The sequence below is a fragment of the Palaemon carinicauda genome, chromosome 7 (assembly GCF_036898095.1).
Source record: "Palaemon carinicauda isolate YSFRI2023 chromosome 7, ASM3689809v2, whole genome shotgun sequence".
Classification (NCBI taxonomy): Eukaryota; Metazoa; Arthropoda; class Malacostraca; order Decapoda; family Palaemonidae; genus Palaemon; species Palaemon carinicauda.
Window position 1 is genome coordinate 90,739,397 of NC_090731.1, and position 25,000 is coordinate 90,764,396.

Consider the following 25,000-nt stretch of genomic DNA (forward strand, 5'->3'; position numbering starts at 1 on the left):
CCTTCAAGTGTGTAAAGATTCCAAGTCCATAAAATCAACGACACCTTTAAAGTCGGCTGCAAAGAAGACGTCAATTTAAAATAAAAAAACTGGGTCTTCTACCTCCTTTTCTCGTAGAAATCTGGATCTGAGTCAACCTTTTTGACCCTCCAGACAGTCAGCTCAGAAGGGAATGAGAAAGCATTAAGACAGGCAGTTCCCACTTGTTTCTACAAGGTGGGGGATGCAATAAAGTCATTTGGCAAGGGGGCAATTGTATGGGGCCAAGGAATGAACAGCAAATATTTTCTGGAACGGATACCATATCCCGCTCATTGGCTCTCATTCTCCTCTCATTCAGATTTTGACTGTTGTCGTCTTACCTCGCAAAGTCGGAGAAACACTTAAGCCTCCAGTCATAGGTGGACAAACTGTTTGAAAAGATGCACTAAAATTATACGGGATGGATTTCCAGGCTTTCACAGTCTGCTGTCTCTGGTGGAGAAAGCAACTGGTAGCTGAAGACCAGTCATTGACCTCTCCCCAATGAATGCTAGGTACTTCAGATTTCATTGATAATGGAGACAGTGAGCACCTTACAAGCAGCGATCAAAAGGAATGATATTATACTCTCTCTAGGCCTGAAAGATGCACACTTTCAGGTGCCAGGCCATCAGCATTCAAGGAAATCCCTCATCTTCATCTTTTTGGGGAAGGGGTTTCAGTTCAGATTCTTGTACTTCTGACTATTAACCACCCCCAAGTATTCATTCATATGTTTCCACTAGTCTCAATATGGGAACATGCCAAGGGCATATGGCTACTGAGGTATGTAGACAATTGGTTGATCCTGTCCTCATCCTGAAGAACATTCCTTCAACTTTGGGACGAACGTCTCTTTTTTTTTTTTTTTTTTTTTTTTTTTTTTTTTTTTTTTTTTTTTTTTTTTTTTTTTTTTTTTTTTTTTTTTTTTGCCACCATCCAGGAATTGTGGTAAACCTAGTTAAGTTTAGCCTTGCATCAGAGCAGATGGTAAAATACCTGGAAATGCTAATAGATACCTCAGTAGCGAAAGGTGTTCCACCAGACGTTTGCACTGTAGTGGTTAGTGGACCTTGGCCGGGTGTAGCTTACTGACTTATTTTTCAGTATGCTGACCCCACTCCAGCTGCACTACATTTCACAGGTTATTTTCAGTAAAAATACTGTAAAGCTAGGATCTTGGGTAAGATTTTCTTCAGGTACGATATTCTACCAGACTACCTTTTTTTATTAAACAAATGACCATTACAGTGAACCCTCGCTACTTCGCAGTTCGACCATCGCGGATTCACCACTTCGCGGATTTTTTCATAACCCATATATATATACATATTGGTAATAACAAAATCAACATACTGTACTGAATAATCAATATAATCGATGCAAAAACTAACCTTTACACAGATGTGTACAGTAAATGCGTGTGTTTCTTCATCATGATCAGAGAAACGTAAACAAAACATTGGTTGCCATTTTTTATCGTGCTTTTTGGCGTGTTTAGGAAACGCATGATATAAAATTGCCTTTAATATTTGTGCCTGTTTTAGTTTAGGGTACTGTAGTACATGCATTAAGTGTTCTGTACATTAAACGGTAGTTTGTTAACTACTACGTACAAGGGAAGGTTTTAAAAGTCTGAATATACATGTTAAATAAATAGGTAAATATGGTGTCACTACTTCGCGGATTTTCACCTATCGCGGCCTGGTCTGGAACCTATCTACCGCGATAAACGAGGGTTCACTGTACCAATGCTGAGGAGAAGGACAGGTTAAGTGAGGAAGAGGAAATACAGAGTAGAAAAAATATGATGTTTATCCTCCTCATGGATTTTGTAATGTGTAAAACAGTTGGAGATGGTGGAGAAGCATTGGACTGGATTGGTGATAGGAAATCACCTAAGGAATTAAGTGTTCTGTACATTAAAGGGTAGTTTGTTAACAGTACTACGTACAAGGGAAGGTTTTAAAAGTCTGAATATACATGTTAAATAAATACGTAAATATGGTGTCACTACTTTGTGGATTTTCACCTATCGCGGTCGGGTCTGGAACCTATCTTCCGCAATAAACGAGGGATCACTGTATACATATTTGCCTGCCAACCCTGTCCCCCTTGAAGTCCTGCCTCCAAGCAAAGTGAGCTCAATCACAGGTGTGTCAGGTTGAGGGGTAGCAAGCTACCTCTCCTACCCCTTGCTAACTAGCAGGATTGGTATTTGACCCTCACTTACTTTTAATGGCTCGTCCTTACAGCTTTGTCAAAAGTAATACCCCTATAAATAGCTAAGGTTTGTATCATTAGGGAAAATACAAATTACCTCAAAATTTGTCATTTTCTTATTCCTTGCAAGAAATTGAATAAAATACTAACTTGCCAAGCAAAAGATTTCATTTTCATAATGTAAAAGGAAATATATTATTTTTAAGAAAATATTTTTTCTATTAGTGTACTTTCTTTTAGTAAATGTCTATCTATTATCAGAGATTGAATAAAACTAGCATAGAGTCAAATTTACGCTACGTAGTGCTCATGACAACCGATACATACCCACAAAATACTTAGCATTGTTACTATATTTCAATAATGGGAATACTACAGTAATACTAATTGTTAGCCTATTGGAAGGAAATCACTGTATTGCCAGGTCATTTTTTGGCAATAGTATGATGTCACCAGATATATGACATGAATTCGACAGATATTAAAACTTTTCTTAATATACTTTTTAACAAGGTAAATCAGTTTAGTTTTATACAAGAAAATAGATTATTTCCAAGGAAATAGTCCTATAAGTGTACTATTTCCGATAGACTTATGATGTCATCACCCTGAAAAAATTGTTGTAAAGTTGAATCGTCATAAGTTGCATATGTCGTAAGTTGCTGACTACCTGTATTTTGAATAAAGATGCAAGAGCACTTCTTGATCATTGTCAGTATGCTGTAAAAAAAAATTAGTATGAGCGCTCCTTACACGTAAAAAAGGGTTAATGCTTGGAAGGTGCTAAAAGTATGCTTGACCAGTATTACATACATGCTCTGGCTATCTATTATCTGCACACATATTTTATTAGGCCCAACATCTGTCCTTATTAAGATGCAAATCTTGTTTTTCTTGGTTGCGATTTGTACCAAATATTTTCGCAAAGTAAGTATTCATGGTTACATAAACAAAGGACCCCAAAGCGCATTACTGGATTGTCAGAAGGTTAATGATGATGTCTTGATTACAGCAGAAGAGTCATGCTCAGATCACATACAGTATTCATGTATTTGCTCCCGTAAGCCGAAATTGTCCTTTTTTGCTCTGTCGGGGAGAGTACAATACCCTGTATGCGGTAGATGTATGTCTTACGACTTACGGGAACCATTGCAACCCCAGTCTTTTGTACATATGCATTTTCCTATTAGAGGCCGGTTTGTATGTGAATAGGTACGTCACTGTGCCGTTGAATGTTGGGGCCAACCCGTCTTGCCCAAAATAGTTTAACCTATATAGTACGTGCTATTTTTAGTTGTTATAGGAGAAGAAAAAATAATTTGTTCCGTAACTGAAATACAAACCATGCTATTTAATATGGGTAATTACTTTCGGCGTAGCTGAAATGACGAGCCATTAGAAATTTAGCGAGGGTTTACTACCCCACCGCTAGTTAGCGGGTGGTAGGGAGGGTAGCCTGGTACCCCCCCCTCACATACCTGTGTGCTGAGCTCACTTTGCTATGAGCTCGGGTGGTAGTCGGACGTGTCCGCTTACACCCTCACCTCTTTAACAGCCATTAATGCTTTTTGTCTTTTTACTTACTTTTTCTTATACTTGTAATATATATACAGTATATAAACATTCTTTATGTTTATGTATATTTTTGTGTATAGAAATGTAGTAAGTTTTCTTTTCAGTGTTTGTGCTGTGTGTGTAATATACGACAACGACACCTGCGTAGTGCAAGGCTACCACGGTTCCACGTCATGGGGTACGGCCTCTCCCTCTTGGTCCATCGGTTTTTCCTTTGGCTTTTCCGTTAACTCGGCCGCCGTGGAGAATCGTCATCACTGGACTTTCTTTCATTCATCTATTATCTTCGCTGTTCCTCCTTTCCTACGGGGAACTTGGATTCTCAGCGAAGGGAATGTTTGTCTACGGTCTCTCTCTCTACTCGAGGTCGTTCACCCCTTACTACTATTACGTACTATTACGGAAGCTCCTTTCCCGTTGCGGGTTGGGTTGCTATTCCGTTTATTTGTCTCAATTATTTTTAAGGAAATCTAATTCTATATTTAACTTTTCAGCTTTCTCCATGGGGAACACTTCCCTTTGGGGGGTCAGTGGTTCTCACTATTAGTGAACATTCTTAGATGATTTAGGTAATTATAATTCTGTTATAATTCTGTTTTTATTACAGTTTCTCCGCCCTCCCCCTTCTCCCGTGAATGTCAGTGGGGGAGGAGGGTGCATACTTAATTCTTAATTCTTATTTTTTGCTATTCCCTCGGGGTTACTCTTCGGAGTTCCTCCCAGGGGAATTTCTGTTAAAATAATTTTTAATTTTATTTTCCCAGTTAACTATGCAGTTTTTTTTTGTTTGACTAAAGTGTGCCAACAAAGCAGAGCTGTCCTGTTTGTGCCTGGGGAGTCTGCTGTCGCTGCCGTCCCTCAAAGGACGTCGTCATGGGCGTTATCTCTTCTCCTAGAAGTTCTCCCGTGACAACATGCCAGCACTTCAGATCATCTTAGAATGCTAAAGGGGGGTTCGCCTCCAGGTGTTGGGTAACTTCCCTTCCAAGGGAGGTTCCCTCCCCAGGTGTGAGATCTTCTCCCTGCAGAGGGAGAACTTCTCATATCTTAATAATTCATCGCCGTCGACTACTGTACTGCTCTTCGGCCAGACTTTCTCCCCCCTTGCTGAGTTTCTCTTCCTTCAGGGGTGGAGCACAGTCTTGGCAAGTCTCTTCTACGAAGTGTTTACCTCTCTCGTTCGCGAGAGAGGCCACTCATAGAGACTCCTCTTCGGAGGATTGTTCCTGATTAGATCAGCTTGCTGATCCGGACCTCTCCGCAGAATTGTTCGCCATCTCCTAGACCTGCTGACCTGCCGTCTCTGTTCCTGACTGCTGACGCGCTGTGGGCACCATCGTATCCTGTTGTTAACAGGCATCGATCCCTTCGGGGGGAAAAAAAGGGCGTATGGGCAAATACTGCACATGCTTCCCTTAAGCGCCAGGTGTCCCCTGCGCGCCAACGTTCACCTCCGCATCAGCGCACATCGTTGGAGTTTCCTGAGATAGCGCACCGGCACTCACCAGTGCTTCAGCTTGCGAGTGTCTCCAAGTCTCTCCCGCGAACGGGAGAGGTCTCTCATAGAGACCATGCCTCGGAGGATCAAGCAGAACTTCCAGTGTTGATTGTCCTGCCACTGACCTACCGATCTACCAGCTCAACCTTGCACTGCAACGAAGGACTTCGGCTCTGGACTCTAAAGCAGACCTGCCTACGGTCCTCATCGGGGGATTCCCGCCCTTTTTTTTAAGGACACATCGCAGTTCCTGATCGTCCTGTCAGCTGACCCTTCATCCTAGCGCGTGTGCTCACCGACGATCTTCTTGCGCGCGCAAGAGCCGACGATCTTCTCACGCGCGCAAGCGCCGAGGATCTTTTCCGCGCGCGGGTACCGATGGTCTCCCGCGCGCGCACCGATAGTCTGCCGCGCGCGCGCCGATGGTCTTCCGCGTGCCAATAAACTCGTACGTGCGTGCGCCGATAGCCGCGCGCGCGGGCCAACTTTTTGGTCCGCACGGGCTTTTCATTCTGATTCTGCACGTCAATCTGATTCCTGTGCACTCTATGAAGTCTCGCCCACGCGTGAGTGTTTTAACAGTCTTCTGCGCGCGAGCCCAGGGTATTCCCGCGCACCCGCTTGCATCAGCGCTTCGACAGTTTTGCGCGCGACCCCCAGGTATTCCCCATCGTGCGAGCGCCAGCGCGCTCCTCAGCGCAATCGCCAATACCCTCCCCTGCGTGAGGCTGCCGGACAACGCGCGGTAAGGGCGCCATCGCCACATTCCCCCCCAAGCACAGAACAGCGCGCTTGCCGGTAGGGGGGAAGGTTACAGAGAGGCCAGGGACATGCCGTCCTTATCTTTTTACAGGCGACTTCCCCTCCAGAGGGAGTGTCTGACAGTGCAGCCGGCAGCCGGCAGCCTGGTTTGGGACTCTAATCAGAGTGGTAGAACAGGCTTTCAAGCTGTTCTCTCTTGAGTTGAGCCACAAATCCTTGGCTGCAGCTACTCCTCCGAAGAGGAAAAGAGGAGTTTCGGACGAGGTAACTTCTCCGAGGACGTAGCTGTTTCCTCGTAAGTCTTCGAGGCAGGCACTCTCCCCCCTCAGACTTTCCTCCCTCACCTTCGGACGAAGTTTTCCTGCCTTCAGGAGATTCACGGGAGGTGAGACGTTCCCCAATCACACCATTGAGGGAAACCCCACCTCGCGCGGTAAAGTCTTCTCGAATAAGGGTGGAGAAGGGCCTGCCTCCGTCGTAGTTGGAGTCCTGCATCCCTCCCGGGAGGGAGTCAAAGGACTCCAAGACAATACTGGGAGTCCACTAGCACCAAAATCTACATGCTCAGACATTCTTTCGTTATGGGAACGAACCTGTTTGAGTCTAAGGACGTGAAGCAAGCGGCTGAGAGGTGTAGGAAGTCACCAAGACTCCCTCCTATGTAGGGCTTTGATATTCAAGCCCTATAAACCTCCAGCACCTCAGCAGCCACGTCCCACCAAAACAACGGCAGCTAAGACAGTGGGGTCTAAGCCCTTTCCGGTCAAGGACAAGAAAGGCATGAAGTTCCGCAGGGGAGGGAAGAATCCTAGAAGGAGCAGCCGAGGCCGCAAACGCTAGGATTGGCAGTTCCCCTGCATGTCCGCCAGTGGCGGGATACCTACAAGGTTGCGCAGACAGGTTGCAGCAACTCAGGGCCGTTTCCTGGACGATATCCGTAATCAGTCAGGGATATCGCGTCCTATTCACAACATCTCTACCTCCCCTGAGGACGAATCCGGTGTCATTTAGCACCCTTGCCATGGGATCAGCAAGGGGGTGAACTCTGTGGGCAGAGGTTCAGATTTTAAGCAAACGCCAGTCAGCATGGAGACTGCAGACACAGTCAGTCTTGCAGTAAACCGAAAGACTTCTTGTGTATACTGGACCTGAAGGACGCGTACTTCCAGATCCCAGTCCATCCGTCTTCAAGGAAGTACTTAGGATTCAGCATAGACAACAAGGATTACCAGTTCAAGGTGCCGTGTTTCGGTCTCTCCACAGCACCACAGGGTTTCACTAGAGTGTTCACCATAATATCATCGTGGGCACTCAGGATCGGCTTCCGTCTCCTCCATTATCTGGATGACGGCCTGATCCTAGCAGACTCGGAGTCATTCCCTCTTTGACACCGAGACAAACTTCTAGGACTTTACCAGGATCTAAGGATCATGGTAAGTCTCGAGAAGTCCGCTCTGCTGCCCAATCAAAGACTGGTATACCTAGGCATGATTATAGACACCAATCTCCATAAGGCCTTTCCATCAGACGACAGGATAGCAAGGCTGAGAAGAGTCGCAAGCCCTTTCCTCAGACGAGAAGAGCTTCCAACCCAATCGTGGTTACGTCTCCTCGGTCACCCTTCACCCTTGGCTCGTCTAGTTCTCAACGGTCGCCTCAGGATGAGGTCTCTCCAGGGGCGACTCAGGTCCTAGTGGAATCAAGGCTGCGATTCCCCGGACATCATGATCCATGTGGATCTTGCGGAACGGACGAACCGCCAGTGGTGGGTGACAGGCGAGAACCTACGAAGAAGAATGGATCTGCTCGTTCCTTCCCCCGGATTGGATGCTGTTTTCGGACACCTCAAAGGAAGGGGGGGTGGGGGGGAGGCGCCCATGTTCTGTACCACAGGACTTCAGGCCTGTGGTCAGAATCGGAAAAGTGCCTCCTTATAAATCTGCTAGAGATGAAGGCCGTCTTCCTGGCCCTTCAACAGTTCCAACAAGGACCTGGCGGATCACTCTGTGGTGTGATGAGCTACAACACCACAGTAGTGGCTTACATCAATAAGCAAGGAGGTACCTTTTCAAAGCAGCTATCCCATCTCTCAGTAGAGATACTGAGATAGACCGAAGTCCACTCTATTCCTCTATCGGCTCGCTTCATTCCAGACAAAGGGAATGTGCTCGCTGACAAGCGTCTCAGATAATGAGTACCGAGTGGTCCTTGGATCATCCAGTATCCAACAAAGTCCTGACTTTGTGTGGTTACCCAACTGTGGATCGGTTTGCTACAGCGCTGAACTTCAAGCTCCCGCTGTATTGCCCCCCAGTCCCAGATCCCAAGGCACTCTGACAAGATGCCTACCAACAATGGTGGGACAGCACTGACGTGTACGCTTTTCCCCCGTTCTGTCTGATGAGGAGGGTGCTCAACAAGACCAGAATATCGGTCAATCTCTCGATGACCCTTTATAGTTACGCTATGGGATTACGCGGAATGGTTTCCGGACCTTCCGCAACTCTTAACGGAACTTCCGAGAGAACTCCCTCTGCGACACAAACTACTCAAACAACCACATGCCAACATCTTTCACAAAGCTGTAGCTTCGCTTCGACTTCACGCCTGGAGACTATCCAGCATCTCCTCACTAAGAGAGGATTGTCGCAATAAGTTGCGAATGGGATGTCTGGACACCTGCGTAGGTCATCCGCAGGGGTCTACCAGGCAAAGTGGCGAGTTTCCTGTGGTTGGAGTCGTGAAGGGGTATCTCTCCACTCGATACCACTATTTCAGCAATAGCGAAGTTCTTCGTATATTTGCGGGAAGAATGCTCCTTTCAGTCTCGGCAATGAAAGGCTATCGCTCAGCCTTAAGTCTAGCCTTCAGGCTCAAAGGAGTGGACATTTCTTTCTCGCTGGAACTTTCCCTACTCAGACGAAGATATGATCTTACCTGCCCTCAGTTGGAAGTGAGACCTCCTCCATGGAACACGGTTCAAGTTCTCAGGCCTCTTAAGAGACCTCCCTACGAGCCATTTCGCCAGGCTTCAGATCGCCACCTAATTTGGAAGGCGGTGTTCCTACTAGCTTTGGCCTCGGCCAAGCGAGTCAGTGAACTTCATGGTCTATCGTATGACATCGCCCATGCAAGGGGATGAGGGGAGGTAACGTTCAGATTCGTCTCTGAGTTTGTGGCTAAGACACAGAATCCGGGAGTGCCGGATCCTCGATTCGACTCATTCCGGATTTCAAGTCTTCGTTCTGTAACAGATGACCCAGACCATCCCCTACTGTGTCCAGTAAGGAGTCTGAGGTTATATCTCAGAGAACGGCTGCATTCGTCCCCAAGTGCAAGCTTTGTTTGTGAGCACTGGGAGAACAAAGAGGAGGGTCGCCAAGAATATCATCTCGGCATGGGTTAGTAGGGTGATCCATCTGTCCCTGAATCCTTACCCTCCTCCGTCATGTCGCCTTAGAGCGCATGATGTCAGGGGCGTAGCTACGTCCCTGGCCTTCAAGAAGAACTTCTCAGTGATGCAGGTTCTACAAACAGGGGTGTGGAAGCGTCTGACGACCTTCACAGCCCACTACCTGCAAGACGTGACCCACAGGAGGCTCGATACGTTCTCTATCGGCCCTGTGGTGGCTGCACAACAGCTGGTTTAAACCTCAGGCTCCTTAATTGACAAGTAGCAGAGGGTTGAGGGCATTGTTACCCGGTTTTAGTATGTATGAAAGAAAAGGTACGTCTGACCCATATTCTTTTCTTCATCCTCCCCTCTCTTGGGGAAAGCAGCATCCTGGGTTCTCTGCACAGCTGACCTCAAACCACTGCAGGTAAACCATGTTTCCTTGTGTTCCTAGTATTAATACTGTCACGTCTCCATACCCTGACGAGGTGGTATTATGAGAGTCCTAGCCTAAAGTTTCTATCTAAGAACTTCAGGTCAACTTCCTAGGACGAGTCACACATAATCCTTCACACACAACTTATGTAGGCCGCAGCCCTTGCATAGCAAGGTGCGAGCGAGGTGCAGGGACTCTTTATTGTTGAGTGCTGACACACTCAGATAATGAGTCCCCAGGCAAAGCCAAAAGCCAGTATGGCTGGGACTTCTCCACCCTTCCTAAGGGTTGAGTCACCCATATTAAATAGCGTGGTTTGTATTTCATTAACGGAACAAATGACAAATTTGGAGATAACTTGTATTTTTCCTAACTATACAAACCTTAGCTATTTAATCAAATTTGCCCGCCAGCCCTATCCCCCGTGAAGTCCTGCCTCTAAGCAAAGTGAGCTCAGCACACAGGTGTGTGAGGGGGGGGGGCATGGGAGGGGGTACCAGGCTACCCTCCCTACCCCGCACTAACTAGCGGTGGGGTAGTAAACCCTCGTTAAATTTCTAATGGCTTGTCATTTCAGCTACGCCGAAAGTAATTACCCATATTAAATAGCGAAGGTTTGTATAGTTTGGAAAAATACAAATTATCTCCGAATTTGTCATTTTCTAGTTTCCTTATAGATAAATATCTGGTCTTATTCCACAAGCTTAGTGATTACGTATTGTAATCAGTTTTTACTAAATAATCTTCAGTCCGACATTTCTGTATTGCTTAGTTAAAACTAAAACAATTTTCTAAAATTTCATGCTATAAGGGAAATAATACAGATTAAAACTCACTATCTATCTGTCTATCTATCTATCTATCTATCTATCTATCTATCTATCTATCTATCTATCTATCTCTCTCTCATTCACACACTGAGGTTCAATGAACCTTGGGTAGAAGAAAAGACCAAGATATAATCTGTCTTTACTTGTGATGACTTTATGCTTTTTCATTATATGTCAAAGAACTTATCTCTGCACTTGCTTGTCAACCCATTAAATGCCTATGGTGGGGTGGAGGTAAAGGTTTGAGTGACGGTCTAACCTGTCTTTACTGTTACTGTAATGACTTTGAGGTTTACTGAAGGCTAGAAAAGCCAATCTGTACAAAATAATACCATTTAATTACACAGGAGATGGGAACTCTTAATCAAAGGCCTGTGTTTGGCCCATCCTTGGGTTTGATTTGAACGAACACCTGTGCATTGACTATTTCCGGAAATATACTTGAGAGATTAATTTTTTAAGTTTTTATTGTTACTGTACTTGCATTATGTATTTACTTCTCTTACTTATTTGTATGTTATTTTAGTGTGGTATTTTAAGTATCATTACTTCTAATATGATCTAACTAATTCTAGTAATATACAGTATTTGAAATGTTTAATGGTGTATGGTTTTATTATTACTTTCATTATGTATTTACTTTAACTCCTTAATATAATATGCAAAGAGTAGCGCAGACAATGGGGACAGAAACCAAGATTTTATAGGAAAATACACAATATTGAGACTAAAGTACAGTACAGGATACCATATTCAGAAACAGATGCTTGGTCACTGAAGTTTCCAATATTTTCCGTGAGGATGTTGATAAAAAATGTTGGCAGATGTGCCAGGTCAAACTTACCAGTTTTACCCACCGTAAATATCCCGTGTTTATGTCTTACCTACAAGCTATAAACGTCTGACCTACATGCTACCATCAGCAGGCTAATAAACCCACCAAATCTGTACAATCACTTCTGTACGGGCTTGAGCCCCGACTGCGATTTTTATCCAGCTGGATACCCAACAGTACGTGCGCCACCCAAAGAAACGTGGCGCCACATGTCAGATGTACCAACACCCCCGTTGTACTTTGCATGCCCTAAAGTTTGAAATGTTTGGTTGCCAACTACCATTAAATCCTCTTATGGGAGAAAATGAGAGCAAGATACGTGAATGTGTGAACCCAGCATGAGTCCTTACCTTTGTGAGTTACGCCTTTTTTCAAGGAATATCTGGTGGTTAGGTCAGTTTAGAATGGTTTATATCTTATACATGATGCTTAGTAATTTACTATGAGGTGAAGCTTTGTTTTTTGAACTACTGAATAAGATTTAAAATCTATAGTATTTTCTATTTCCAAGTGACATAAGGTTTTGTATGATGATGTCAGAAATACTCAAGTTGATCTTATGCTTATGATACTTAATTTTACTCGACAATATTAATCCATGTACCGGCTATTTACAAAATGTTTTTTCTGAAAGTGAAATTTTAGATGCAGAACGTTTCTCTGAAATAGATTTGTTCAACTTTTATCTTCCATGCAGCTGCACGAATGGCCCAGGAGATGATGCTTTTCATGAAGGAGAAAGATATCAGTCCACTGAAAAACTTTCTAGTGCCTCTAGCTCAGGTAAGTTTTCCAGCAGCAGAAAGGTGATTATTAATAAATCTATTCATTTGTTTTGTTGCTTATCCTATACGCAGGACTAGATTTTAGTTTAGCTCTACTAAAGTTTGATATTGTCCGTAAAGGTATGAATAGAAGGTTGTTGGTGTACAGATGAAAACTTATTACACAGTTGAAGTTAATGTTAAGAAAATAATGCAAAACTACAGTGAAAAGTAAGGGCAGGAGAAGAAAGGGTAAGCAAGAAAAGAATATGTTGTTATTCTTAAAGTTAACATATTATGCTGTACATTATGAAAATACAGACATAAAAGAGTAAAATTAGAAAAAATATGAATGAATACAGACCTGGTAGGGGCATTGAAGTATCCTTTTCTACTAAATAGAGACCAGGCCTTCATTGCTCCCATAGAATTACAACAGGTGTTGTTCTTTATATAGATATGTAACAGAATTGACAAGAAAGGTAAAATCATGGACAATGATGAATGCTTGAATGAAAAATAAATGCAAATAATTATCATTATATCATCAGGTCTACTGTTAGGGCCCAAATGCGCATGTTGTACTATATGTACAGATGATCTTGTGGATATCCTTTGGAATAAGAAATGCTATAGCAATTTATTGTACTATATACAGTATAGCAAACACCACAGAAAACCATACCACCTCATGAGTACTTGAACTATATCTTCTGCTGCAGTGTCCATTGCCTTAATTATTGGCATCAGGTTTTCCAGGTTATTGTTTTCCAGTATCAGTCATTTTGTTCTGTTTGACTAGTTACTGAGTTAGTCTGCTAATTTGTTCAGTGTATTATTATACGAGCTCTTGTGAGTTTATGAAAGGAATTGATCTGGATGCAAGCGTGATAAAGCTGCTAATTTTCCATATCATTATGGAAGTATAGGGTATAAGGTTTCCTTTAGTAGCTATAACCATTGTCCTTAGTCCTACAAATATTAGGTTGTTGAACACTTCAGGCATTATTATTGATGAATCTTCCTTTGTAAATCTAGTTGTCAGTGATTGCATATACACACCTTCCTTTAAAATGGAGAATGTCTTTAACAAAGCTGGAATGGTTGTTGAAATCATTAACGACAGTTGGTAAGCATGGACAAGGTAGTCTTGCTCAACCTCCTGTCAATGACTCTCACTTTTGTCTTCGGCTGGATCAAGCACTGTACTGTCATCCTGATAAATTGATGCATCTTAACCAAAGCCATTTATTCTTTTTTATATACTTTTTAGTTTGAGTGATTGATATCAGCTCTGCTTGCAAAGCCTTAAGGGAAGGATGGTTAGAGGAATGAGCGAGTTTGCTCCTTCTCCTTATCCAGCTCTTCCTTCTTGCCCTCTTCCTCTTCGTCTTTCAATTTTGATTCTGACACTTCCTAATAATAAGCAGATAAAGAAAGTTGGAGGAGCAGGAATGAGCTCTCCAACACCACCTCTGGTTAGGAGATGGAGAATCCCTCTTTGGGCTTTGCCTGCAATCCCTTGGCTACCCAGGTAGCCATGTGTGACTAAAGTGCATAGCCCCATATTGGTCCGTGTACACCTGTCGATCATGCATTGGAAGAGTTATGATGGAAGGATAGAAGGATGCTGGCATCATCTCCCTTGCTTCCATACAAGACCAAGGAGACCTGCATCTTAAAAAAAAAGAACAGTTTCTTTCCCACAAATAAGGGAGTTTCCTTATTTTAAATGAGGAAAGGATTGTTTATGCATAGGAATAAGTAACAAATTATAAAACTACAGTAATTATTTTCTTTCTTAGGTATACAAACCTGAGTCCTTTAAAGGTAAACTTTCCACTGCAACCAGCCTTCTCAGTCCTGAGCCGAAAATCAAAAGTAAAGAGTCTTTGACAGTATGGGTGGGGCCGCCTCGCGTGTGCTCGCCACGTACTGTTAACTACCTTTTTAACAATGTGAACAGATGCTCCAGCTCTGCTAAAGAGATTTTCTATTTCAAGGGACTCAGGTTTGTATAGCTAAGAAAAATACAAATTACTTTCAAAATTTTTATAAGTTTGCTGAATCATCATATGAAAATAAGTAATAATTTCCTTAAGCATCTTCTTTAAATGAGAATGACCATTTTGGCCACAGTAGATTTGTTGGGAGAACTGGTAAGAAGAAAATATAGTGATATCAATTCTAAGAAAAGCATACATTACAGATTTCAACAGTCTTCAGCATATGGATGTAGAACTAGCTGCATAACTTAGAAAATCTATTTGCTGGTAAAATGTTATATCAAGATAAGTGGGAGTAAATAAATTCTTTAGTCTAACAAGATTCTCTATTTATGTATTCAATTCTTTATTACTGCTGAATTAAAACGTTCCCAGAAAGGCATGTTAGTTGAACGTGCAAAAGTAAAAAATAAATTATTAAATATCTCTGGGATGGGATGATCAGGTGTGTAGGTATGATTAAAGTAAGAGTTGTTACTACCCTTATACAAGCCTTTCGTCCTTTAAAATAAGATGTGTTCATCGGAGTTGGAGCTGACATAGAATTTGTTAACGAGGTAGTTAACAACAGGTGAATAACCCCACCCACCTGCCTGTCGAAGATTCTACTTTTGTTTTCAAACGATTACAGCCGTAATGTTGCATCCTATGCAAGGTGGTTTATTCTTTTTCTTATAAAGTATTAGTTTCAATGGCGATATTGGCTTTGTGTATGATAATAGAAGGAAGAGGGATTTCAAGTGTATATTGGACTAGTTTTGTTTTGATAAATTGGCAATAGATCCATTCTTTATTTAGGGGTATAATTGTTCCAATGAACCTGCTTCTTACCAATTGTACTGTAGATTGTGACCACCCATTGGTGAGTGTTTGTGTTGAGGAGCATGAATGCTAACTCTTCCCCAGTTTTATTCTTGGCAAGCCCATGAATTAACGGAGACTATTAGCACTTTACTAGAAGCTCTTTCTTGCAGATAGCTTACAACGATTACTTAATGTCTTGCAGGTAGGCCTTCGATATCTTTTGAAGAAGCGGGTAGCTAAGGCTACATCCCCGGTGACCCCGGTGGTGACACCAGTGATTCAGTGGTGCCAACACCCCGGTGGTGACACCAGTGATTCAGTGGTGATTCTAAGTCAGTGATCTGGGTACAAATAAGCCTAGTAGTAATCCCTCTACCCAGTGCTCCTATTGCATATGTTGCCTCAGTGTCTGTCACCTCTGTTACTGTTGCCCCTGCCATGTGGCAATGACCTTGGCTCTTTGCTTCTTCCCTCTCTGTGTCATTATTGCTAGCCCCAGTGAGTGTGCCAACTGCGACAATGTTCCCCAGCGTTGTGGTTCCTGTTAGAACAATTAGTGCAATTTCTTCCTTGGGGGAGCATCATCATTGATAGTCACTCAGACCTTGACTCCTCTGCTTGCAGACCCTAAGGTAAGTGATGGTAAGAGGAAGAAACATGAGTATTCCACCGACTCTTCCAACTCCTCTTCCTTGCCACCTCCACTTGGACCTCCAACACTGTTACCCCGTGTTTATCAACATGAGACTGGTGTCATATTCCCACCCCGATCATCAAAGGACAGAGTACGAGTTACTCCTCCTATCTCTAGCTGAGATCCTTCCCTGCAGTTTTCATTCTTGGTCAGTCAGTCATCCCTCAATTACATTGGAGGTTCTATCCTGGTGTCAGAGTATTCTTATTTATGAGGGGGGAGTGAATCTCCTGTGTAGCCAGCTGCACCCTCTACCCCTGTTAGGTCAGGATACTTGGGATTTGTCTGTTCCTAAGGTACTGTACCTAGGCCCAGTACCGCCAGAGATAGACAACCTGAAGTGAACATTATGTTATGGACTAAGTGAGGAAACCTTGGCTTCAACTTCAGGGAGAACTTTGATCATTGAGATTGGCACTTCAGTGCCTTCAAAGGTCTAGGTCATTTCTGCTGCTGCCCGCGTCAGATCTGGTTAGTTTGGTCCTGGATCAAGTTGATGATAAGTTATGTGGATATGAGAACTTTCTTGCTTTTAGTCTGTCAAACAAGATCATTTTCCCCCGCACTAGCAAAGCTAGGTAGGTTTTAGGTATCTGAGAAGGCTGTGTCAACACCTCTTTAGGTTGACCCATCAGTGTGCACACTGACAGGGGATTTTCTAGGACAGGCTCAAGTCAGAAGGCATGTCCTTCTTGGCCTCTGGTTTGGTGGCCGTGGAATCGTCTACCATGGCACTCCTCTAAGCTGTTATGTGGCTTGGCCAGTGGTCTTTTGCAAAGTCAGTGGGGGTATCAAGCCCAGAGTCTTTGAATAAGATTTTCATGCTGTTTGGTGGTAAGGTAGGGACCATCCTTGCACACCAGTCAGCTAACCAGTAGGCCAACTGGGTTTTGAAGAGGAGGAATGCTTTGATGTCCTGATCCTCAAAACAAGTTGGTTCAGAGGCAGGTCTGATTCTCCATAATACTTCATTGCAGATGGCTACATCTCTCCTTCCAAGAAGTTATTTTCCGGCAGTGGTGGAGGAGTGAAGAAATACACCGCAGGACTCCCTGATGTAGCTTTCGTCTCCTTCAAGGACCTGGCCCTTCGTAGGGATCTGTGGTCAAAACCAGCCCACAAGATTTAGTTTAGGGAAGGCCTGTGGGGCCTATCCTAGACCACAATCAAGATCACTGCAACCTCTTCCTCCCAATTTCAAAATATAATTTAATATCCCTATTTTCCAATATATAATATACTGTAACCCACAACTATTTATCATTAATGACCGAAGCCAAGAAGGATATGCCTTCTAACTTAAGTCTTCCCTTGGAGAATGCCCTGTCAGTGTGCATACTGATGGGTCAACCTAAAGAGGTGTCAACACAGCCTTCTCTGATATTTAGAACCTACCCTGCTTTGCGAGTGGGGGGGGGGGGGGGCAAGATCTTGTTTGACCAACTGCATATAAGAAAGTTTTCAAGTCTACATACTTTATCATCAACTTGATCCATGACCATAGTCTGTGCTTGAAGAGTTCTTTCTAGCTGCTTATCCCTCCAGGAAGGTGGCTGGCAGGAAGAGGGGAGAGAGAGGGAAACACTGATACGTACCAGCGTTTCCTCTCTACTACTGCTACGAGTAGTGGGAGGTTCTGGCCTTTGGCAATATGGTAGAGACATGAGGCCGAACCTTGGGTAGTGAGTGTTCTTGGTGATAGTTACTTATTACTTTGTCGACCCCCTATTTCACTTAATTCTAGTGTTTTTGTAGTGTTTTTGGCCGATCTTCCAACATCTCCGAAATCCCTGGTCTTGTGAACAGAAGTGGAAGGGATGCTGAAGAAGAACACTGTTGAAGTCATTTGAGACGAGTTTCTTTGCATCTAATTGACTCTTCCTGATAGAAAAATCAGGTAGTTTGTCAAACAAAGTTCAGGATGGAAATGAGGAGATTAAGCTTTCAGGGGATATGATGGATGCGTATTTCCAAGTATCCATTTAGCCATTTAGCAGTCATATCGGAAGTACCTCAACTTCTCCCTCTATGGTACATTGTACCAGTTCAAGATTCTGTTCCATGGATTGTGTACTGCTCCTTGGGTATTCGCTGTGGTATCACCTTGGGTCTTCCATGAGGCAGTCACTGTCTGCGGATTGCGATAAATTGGAATAAGTCAAATCTCATACTCAAGCAAAGATTGAAGTACTTGAGCATGCTGATAAACACCTGGAGGGTATTTAGCCTTGCATGGTGCATTGTCGTCTTCATGTTGACCAGTTTTTCTGACTTTTCTATAGTGTCTGAGTTTGATCAATCACTTTATGTTAATATTTCTGTACATTTTGTTTTTGTTATCATTCTTGTTAATTTATTTTCTAAGTATGATTTACTGTATCTTTTTTATTACTATTAATTCTTATGCTGTCTGGAGACATTGAGAAAAGTCCAGGACCAGTGCGTCCTAGATTTTGTCAGTGTCGTCTACTGTATTGCAATATTTGTGGTCTTCATGCAAATATTCAAGACCTTTCAGTTGCTTCCTGACAGTATGAATTTCTTTTTTTGCTCAGAAAATTTTGTTCCTAACATGGGGAACTCACCTGAGCTCCATGTATCTGGTTTTAAGAAGCCAATAATTTTGAAAATGGATGCCATTCTTGGGGCCAGGCAAATGGTGGTGTAGATTAGGAATGAGAACCCTGCTTCTTATAAGTCCTACTATAAAAGTGGATGTCATGAGATTCAGGTAATAAAAGTTTGTGGCAGGCAAAGCAACTTCTATTTGTGTTCGATCTACCGGAAGCTCCAGACATGGATGATTCCATCTTCAATTGTCTTCTTACCAATTATATATATATATATAAATCTGATGATTGTCTGTGTGTATGTGTGTCTGCGTGTTCTCTATAGAAAAGCAGTGAAAGAAACTTACAGAATATTTAATGATCAACTCTTATGTAGTTTTTATTGAGAGAGCTAACTCCGCTATTTCCGTTTTGATCAAGATCCCCCTTGGGTGTCTACGGGCCCCAAAATTACAAACCCCTAAAAATGTATTCCATGCAATCGGGTGAAATGAGGTAGGCTGGCACCATAAACCTCAAATTTTTAGAAATGATTATTTACCCATGGAGAAATCTAACGTCGTTATTTTTATTTTGATCAAGAAACACCTGGGGGCCGTCTACGGGCCCATAACTACAAACCCCCTAAAACAGCCTTCAATAATAATGAACCAGTGGCAATGAATTTCGACATAGAGATTGTATGAACATAGAAGATTATTCAAGGCTATATTAATTTGGAAATTTGTCCTAAAAAGGGGATCCTTAGATATTGCCCCTACATACACAGCATATACTGATTTTCTTTTCATTGTGGTCAAATGTACAAAAACTTGCAGAATATTTAATGATTGAGTCTTATGTAATTATTATATTTTTTCAGTTTTCTACAAAATGATGCCACCCAAAAAGAAATTCTACAGAATATTTAATGATTGTCTTATGTAATCTTTATATTTTTTTCAGTTTTCTATAAAATGATGCCACCGAAAAAGAGGCTCTCATTCGGTAAATCCAATAAAGTAAATTCGGTGAAAAGAAAAAGATAGGAAACAGAAGAGTAGAGGAATGGATAGAGGAAAACAAATGCCATAAGAATGGCAGTTAGACGTGAGACAGAAGATGAAGAACAAAGAAAAACTCATGCAAGTAGAATGACTGGAAGCCATAAAGCAGAAAAAGAAGAGAAGATGTATTTAAGAAGGAACACTAATACAAGCAGAATGGTAGCTAGATGGGAGGCAGAATACAAAGAGGAGAAGAATTTGAGAAGGAACACTAACAAAAGCAGAATAACAGCTAAACGTTAAGCTGAAGAATAAAAGCAGATGAATTTAAGAAGAAACGCCAATGCAAACAGAATGATGCCACCCAAAAAGAGATTCTACCGAATATTTATTGGTTGAGTCTCATGTGATTTTTATATTTTTTTTCAGTTTGCCATAGAAGGATGTCGCCCATTAAGAGTTTCTCATTACGTAAATCCGATGAAGCAAATTCGGTGAAAAGAAAAAGATAACAGGAAACAAAAAACCAGAGGAATTTATGGAGGGAAACAAATGCAAGAAGAATGGCAGCTAGATGGAAGACACAGGAGGAAGAATAGAGAAAAACTAATGCAAATAGAATGGCAGGTTGTCATAAAGCAGAAAATGAAGAGCAGATGGAATTAAGAAGGAACACTAATACAAGCAGAATGGCAGTTAGACATGAAGCTGAAGATGAAGAGGAGAGGAATTTAAGATTGGAACACCAATATAAGCTGAATATCAGCTAGACGTGAAGCAGAAGGCAAAAAGCAGATGAATTTAAGAACGAATAATGCAAGCAGAATCGCAGCTAGACGTGAGCAGGAGACGAAGAGCAGATGTATTTAAGAAGGAACACTAATGCAAACAGAATGGCAACTAGATGTGAAGCACATGATAAAGACCAAAGAAATTCTCGCCTTGAAAATAATCAATAAAAAATAGCAGCTATAAGAAATCGAGAACCAAAAAAAATTAAAGAATTATTTGACTTCAGGATAACCAACAAAGAACTATTATCCATCGAAACCAAGAAACATCGAAAGGAGTAGAGAATAGTTGCCATATTGATAGAGTCATGCATGCAGAAGCAAGAGCACTTCCCTTTAAGGCTGTACGGTGGCGTATTGGTGTCTCCACTTATAATCCAAGATACTATATTTTTAATTGAAAATACGATACTAGAATGGGAATATTACTTGCATTATTATTGGATACAGTTAAGGGAAACACTAGTTTAATCAAAATCCAGTTTATTTCAAATATAGCTGTAATTTTTTACCACAGTAAATGGATATACACAGTACAGAGAGAGCTAGGACCTGCTGGGTGTAAAGATAGATAGTGGCACGCAGCGCTCCTAATGTGAGGGAGCGCGGGCTATTTGAAATCATTGCCCAGCTTGTATTTTAATGTAATTTATGTGAGAATTATATTTAATAGGTCTTGCATTGCATTGTTCTTTGCTGCGAAAAACAGAAACCACGAAGCAAGAAGCTGTGATTAACAAGGGGCAACTGTAATTCTTATCATCCTTTACATTTAGATCTTCCCATGCAGTTCCATCCTGTTGGTATTACTAGGCATGCAGTTAATCCTAATAGTCAGGCCTTCTCCATCATGATGCTCAATTCTACACAGTGTTCCAGAAGTTTTATTCCATCTGGGGCCAAGTTATGGAATGATCTTCCTAATCCGGTAGTTGAATCGGTAGAACTTCAAAGGTTCAAACTTGCATCAATTTTTTTTATGTTGACCAGGCTTACATAAGTCTTTTTATAGTTAAATATGAAGTATCTGTTTTAATGTTGTTACTGTTTTCAGAATATTTCATTGTTGGAGACCCTGGGCTTATAGCATCTTGCTTTTCCAACTAGGGTTGTAGCTTAGCTAGTAATAACAACAACAGCATTAGAGAGAGCCCTGCCTTGAGATGATCCCATCACCAAGCTTAAGGAGGTAAAGCGACTGTTACTGTTCAAGACAGTAATTCCATCTCATCTATGGCAGAGTCTAATGGGCCACCTTTCCTTGCTGGGCACCTTCATCAGGGATCTCTTCAGTGGTGTTTGAAGGATCACTTGTCAATCTACAGGGATCACCCACTCATCCTGTTCAGTGGGGTAAGAGGCTCGGAACAACCTTGCCTGGTGGCTAAACAAGGTAAACCTCTCAAGGTGAGTCCCTCTTGCCACCCAACTGCCAGATGAGGAGCTTTTTTCAGATGTATGAAAGGAGGGTTAGGGCGCACACTTGGGCGACCTGGTCATCTCACAAGTGTGGTCAGAGAAGTAGTCTACGCCAACAATCAAGCAGGTATGGCTTTGCGCCCCTTTACATCTGTGTGGCGTTTCATGCCATGTAGTTATTAGTAAGGGACATTCCAGGAAACAAATATGTACTAGCAGACACCCAGTCGCCAGGGTTATATTTTAGGGTTGGAATGGTCCTTGCAGCCTTGTGTATCCAAAATTCTTCTCGTTTTATGGGAATATCTGGCAATTAGCCTGTTTGCCACACTCCTTAACAGGAAATACCTTGTGTTGACCCTCTGTTGCATACCAGTAAACAGTGTTTGCAGATGTCTTCCAACACCCTTGGATGCCTTCACCTTTCCGCCTGTCAGCCTGATCCACCAACTAATCAATCGAGTGCAGAATCAAGTCTGGCCTCAGGATGACCCTGTTGGTTTCTAGAAGGCCACATGCCGAGTGGTATCCCGATCTATTTGTACTTCTAGTAGAGGTCCCAAGATGACCCCACTCCCCCCCCAGTGATCCATATTTTCCCGTCAGCCATATCCTTAGAGGTACCATCAATCTGGAACTTCATAGTGGGAGACTATCCAGCATCTCCTCTGATTGAAAGGGTTTTTGCGAGGCACTGCCCGATGTCTGGATACCTGTGATGGTCCTCGGCAGCGATTTGCCTAGGAAGTGGGCCATCTGCAACTGGTGTTATAGAAAGGGTACTTCTCCCGTGGGAACAACTGTAGCAGAGATCACTGATTTCCTCATCTTCCTTCATCAAAAGAAGCGCTTCAGTCGTGGCTGTCAAAGTCTACTGGTCAGCTCTTGAGTAGAGTCTTTTGATTCTAGTGTATACAATCAATCCTCCTATTTGAGTTGTCTAAGCTCATGAGAAGTGTCTAGCAGTCTTGCTCTCCCAGTGGCTGAGGGACATGACCCTGGTTCTCAAGGATCTTCTGCCGCCTACTTCGTTTGAGCCTTTGAGAAGGTTCTCAGACAGATCTAACCCTCAAGACTTGTCCTTTTGGTAAACCTTATCATTGGAGAAGAGGGTATGCGAGTTGCACGGTCTCTCTTTCAGTCACCCACACTGACGGTTTAGTGGTTTGCGGACTGCGGCCAGACATAGCTCCCAGACTGCCTAGTGTCTGAATGCCAACCACACCCCAGCTTTTCACTTCACAATAAAATACGGGGGAATGCCCAGAGTTCTGGGCAAAATCTAAACAATCAAGGATGAATTGGGCACTGGGCAAGGGGACCCAGCAAGAACTGCAGTTGCCTTGTACAGTATTGTTTCAAGAGTTATACTGTCTCACTTATACTGGCATGCACGAAGTCCTATATAAATAGCAGCAGCGTGTTTTCAAGGTAGGATTTTTTTTTTCAAGGTAACTGGATAATATTACTGTATTACTATATTTATAGACTTGAACGTAAAAAATCCTCTGGGAGGAAGTGCATTGAGGAAAGATTTACAGTACAAAAAAACATTTTATTACCAAAATGCAACAAAAGTAAGTTGACCAATACAGTACATGAATATTTGAAGCTACAATTTCAATTCAAAATCTGTATTGTAAAGGAAAAAACTAGTGTCCCTCTACACTTGAGTCCTACACTAACTAAACTAAAGAATTATTTGAGAATAATAAGCCATTCACATGTTGGGCACTCATATGAATATAAATCATCAGGAACAGGTTACTCCATAAGCCACACATAGAAAATATAAGATTAAAAAAAAAGAATCCTTAAATTACCATCCCATTGGGTTCCAGGTAGAAAACCTATTCTGTAAGCCTTAACATCACAACAGAGCCACTTCAGTAAAGGTAGACATAAGGAAGCTTCAAGCTAGGAGAACCCCACAACATTATAGACCATGATATACATATGCAGACAGCAATTTTGGACATTGACATCACTTACATTTTGCCCCTGGTTGAAACTTATTTGTCTACCACCATAATGTTTCTTGTTTCTTGGGATGAATATGTGACCCTAATACAGGGATAATTGTCACTATATGATAAGAGACATTTACACTATGATGGGGAAAGGTCGGTCAGGGATAAGACTATGCACTCATACTAGTAGCCACATCGAGTAGGTGTGTCCAAAATAGTTCTTGGTAAAAGGATATAACCTCCTCCAAACAGGCTTTAGTCACTCATAGCAAAGCAAACTATGTTTTCTCCTTTAATTTCTTACTATGGACACATGCCTTATGTTTAACAAGACTATTTAAGTTTGTTATGCACAGTCTATTTTCACTGACAAGATCCACTTACTGTTTGTACATCTTTCAGGGTCACAAAACAACACCGTCAAAGATAAGACTACAATACATAGGAAATCATATCACAGTACCAGTATGCCACCCACAACTGCAGTCTAGACTCTAGAAGATAAGTGATTCATCTACTTACATCAGCTGATTAAACCAAGTGTTTCAACAGTGGGCTCTGAAAGTTGGGAGGATTCTTATTTTTTTTCAAACTTAAAGTCTGACCTATAAAAACCCTACATGGAAGGGTTTTAGCTGTTGTGTTCAACCCTTTCCTGTGTTAATATTTGAAATCGCTTTCTAATAGAAAATGAATTTTGATTCCTGATATTGGAAGGGTCTAGGTACCAACCAAGACCAGGGCTCACAACGTCAGGGGTATAGGCCCCACCCTAACCTTCAAGAGGAATCATGCATTTGGCCAGGTGTTGAAGACAGGAGTTTGGAAATGCCAAACAACCTTCACATCTTGTTTTAACATCAGGAGTATATCCTCAAGTTTCTTGACACTTTTGTTCATGGTCCTATGGTTGCTGCTCAAGTAGGTGTGTAGCTAGACCAGCTCCCGCACAGGACAGGAAACATCTTGTCTTTAGTAATGCGTAGATGTATACCTTGGATGGGATGTAGAATGACTAGTTCTTTTATTTCATCTCTAATACTCTTACTCTTATCCATGTGATGAACCTATCATACTGTTACTCACTTGATCGGTCTTGATGCTGGTAAGCTAAAATTCTGAGCTTTTTTTTTAATAATCTAGAAAAGTGTCTCCCTCACACTCTTGGGTAGGATGTCGGAATATATTCCTACCTATTGATCATCATTTGCCAGGGATATTCAGGATTGCTTTTCCTTTAGGTTAAGTGATTCCTCTTTTGTCTATGTACCAATTTTTGTGTGCAGGACTGGTCCTATCAGCCTATTCATCCCTATGGTGGACAGATAGGGGAGTTTTGGAGTCGTCATCTTTGCTCCCATAGGGAACCAGGTACGCTGACATGTCTTGTGAAGAAAAAGAACCAAGCAATTTGGTTCGTAG

At 42.3% G+C, this 25,000-nt stretch overlaps 1 protein-coding gene across 2 annotated transcripts in view; it reads left to right on the forward strand.

The window, feature by feature from the left end:
* The window catches only part of OXA1L (OXA1L mitochondrial inner membrane protein), a 284,013-nt gene that overhangs the window by 194,228 nt on the left and 64,785 nt on the right, over nucleotides 1-25,000 (forward strand). For both annotated transcript variants that reach the window (XM_068376789.1, XM_068376790.1), the window contains one exon: nucleotides 12,272-12,357. In XM_068376789.1, the coding sequence (XP_068232890.1) occupies nucleotides 12,272-12,357 (86 nt within the window). The remainder of the gene's footprint in view (nucleotides 1-12,271; nucleotides 12,358-25,000) is intronic.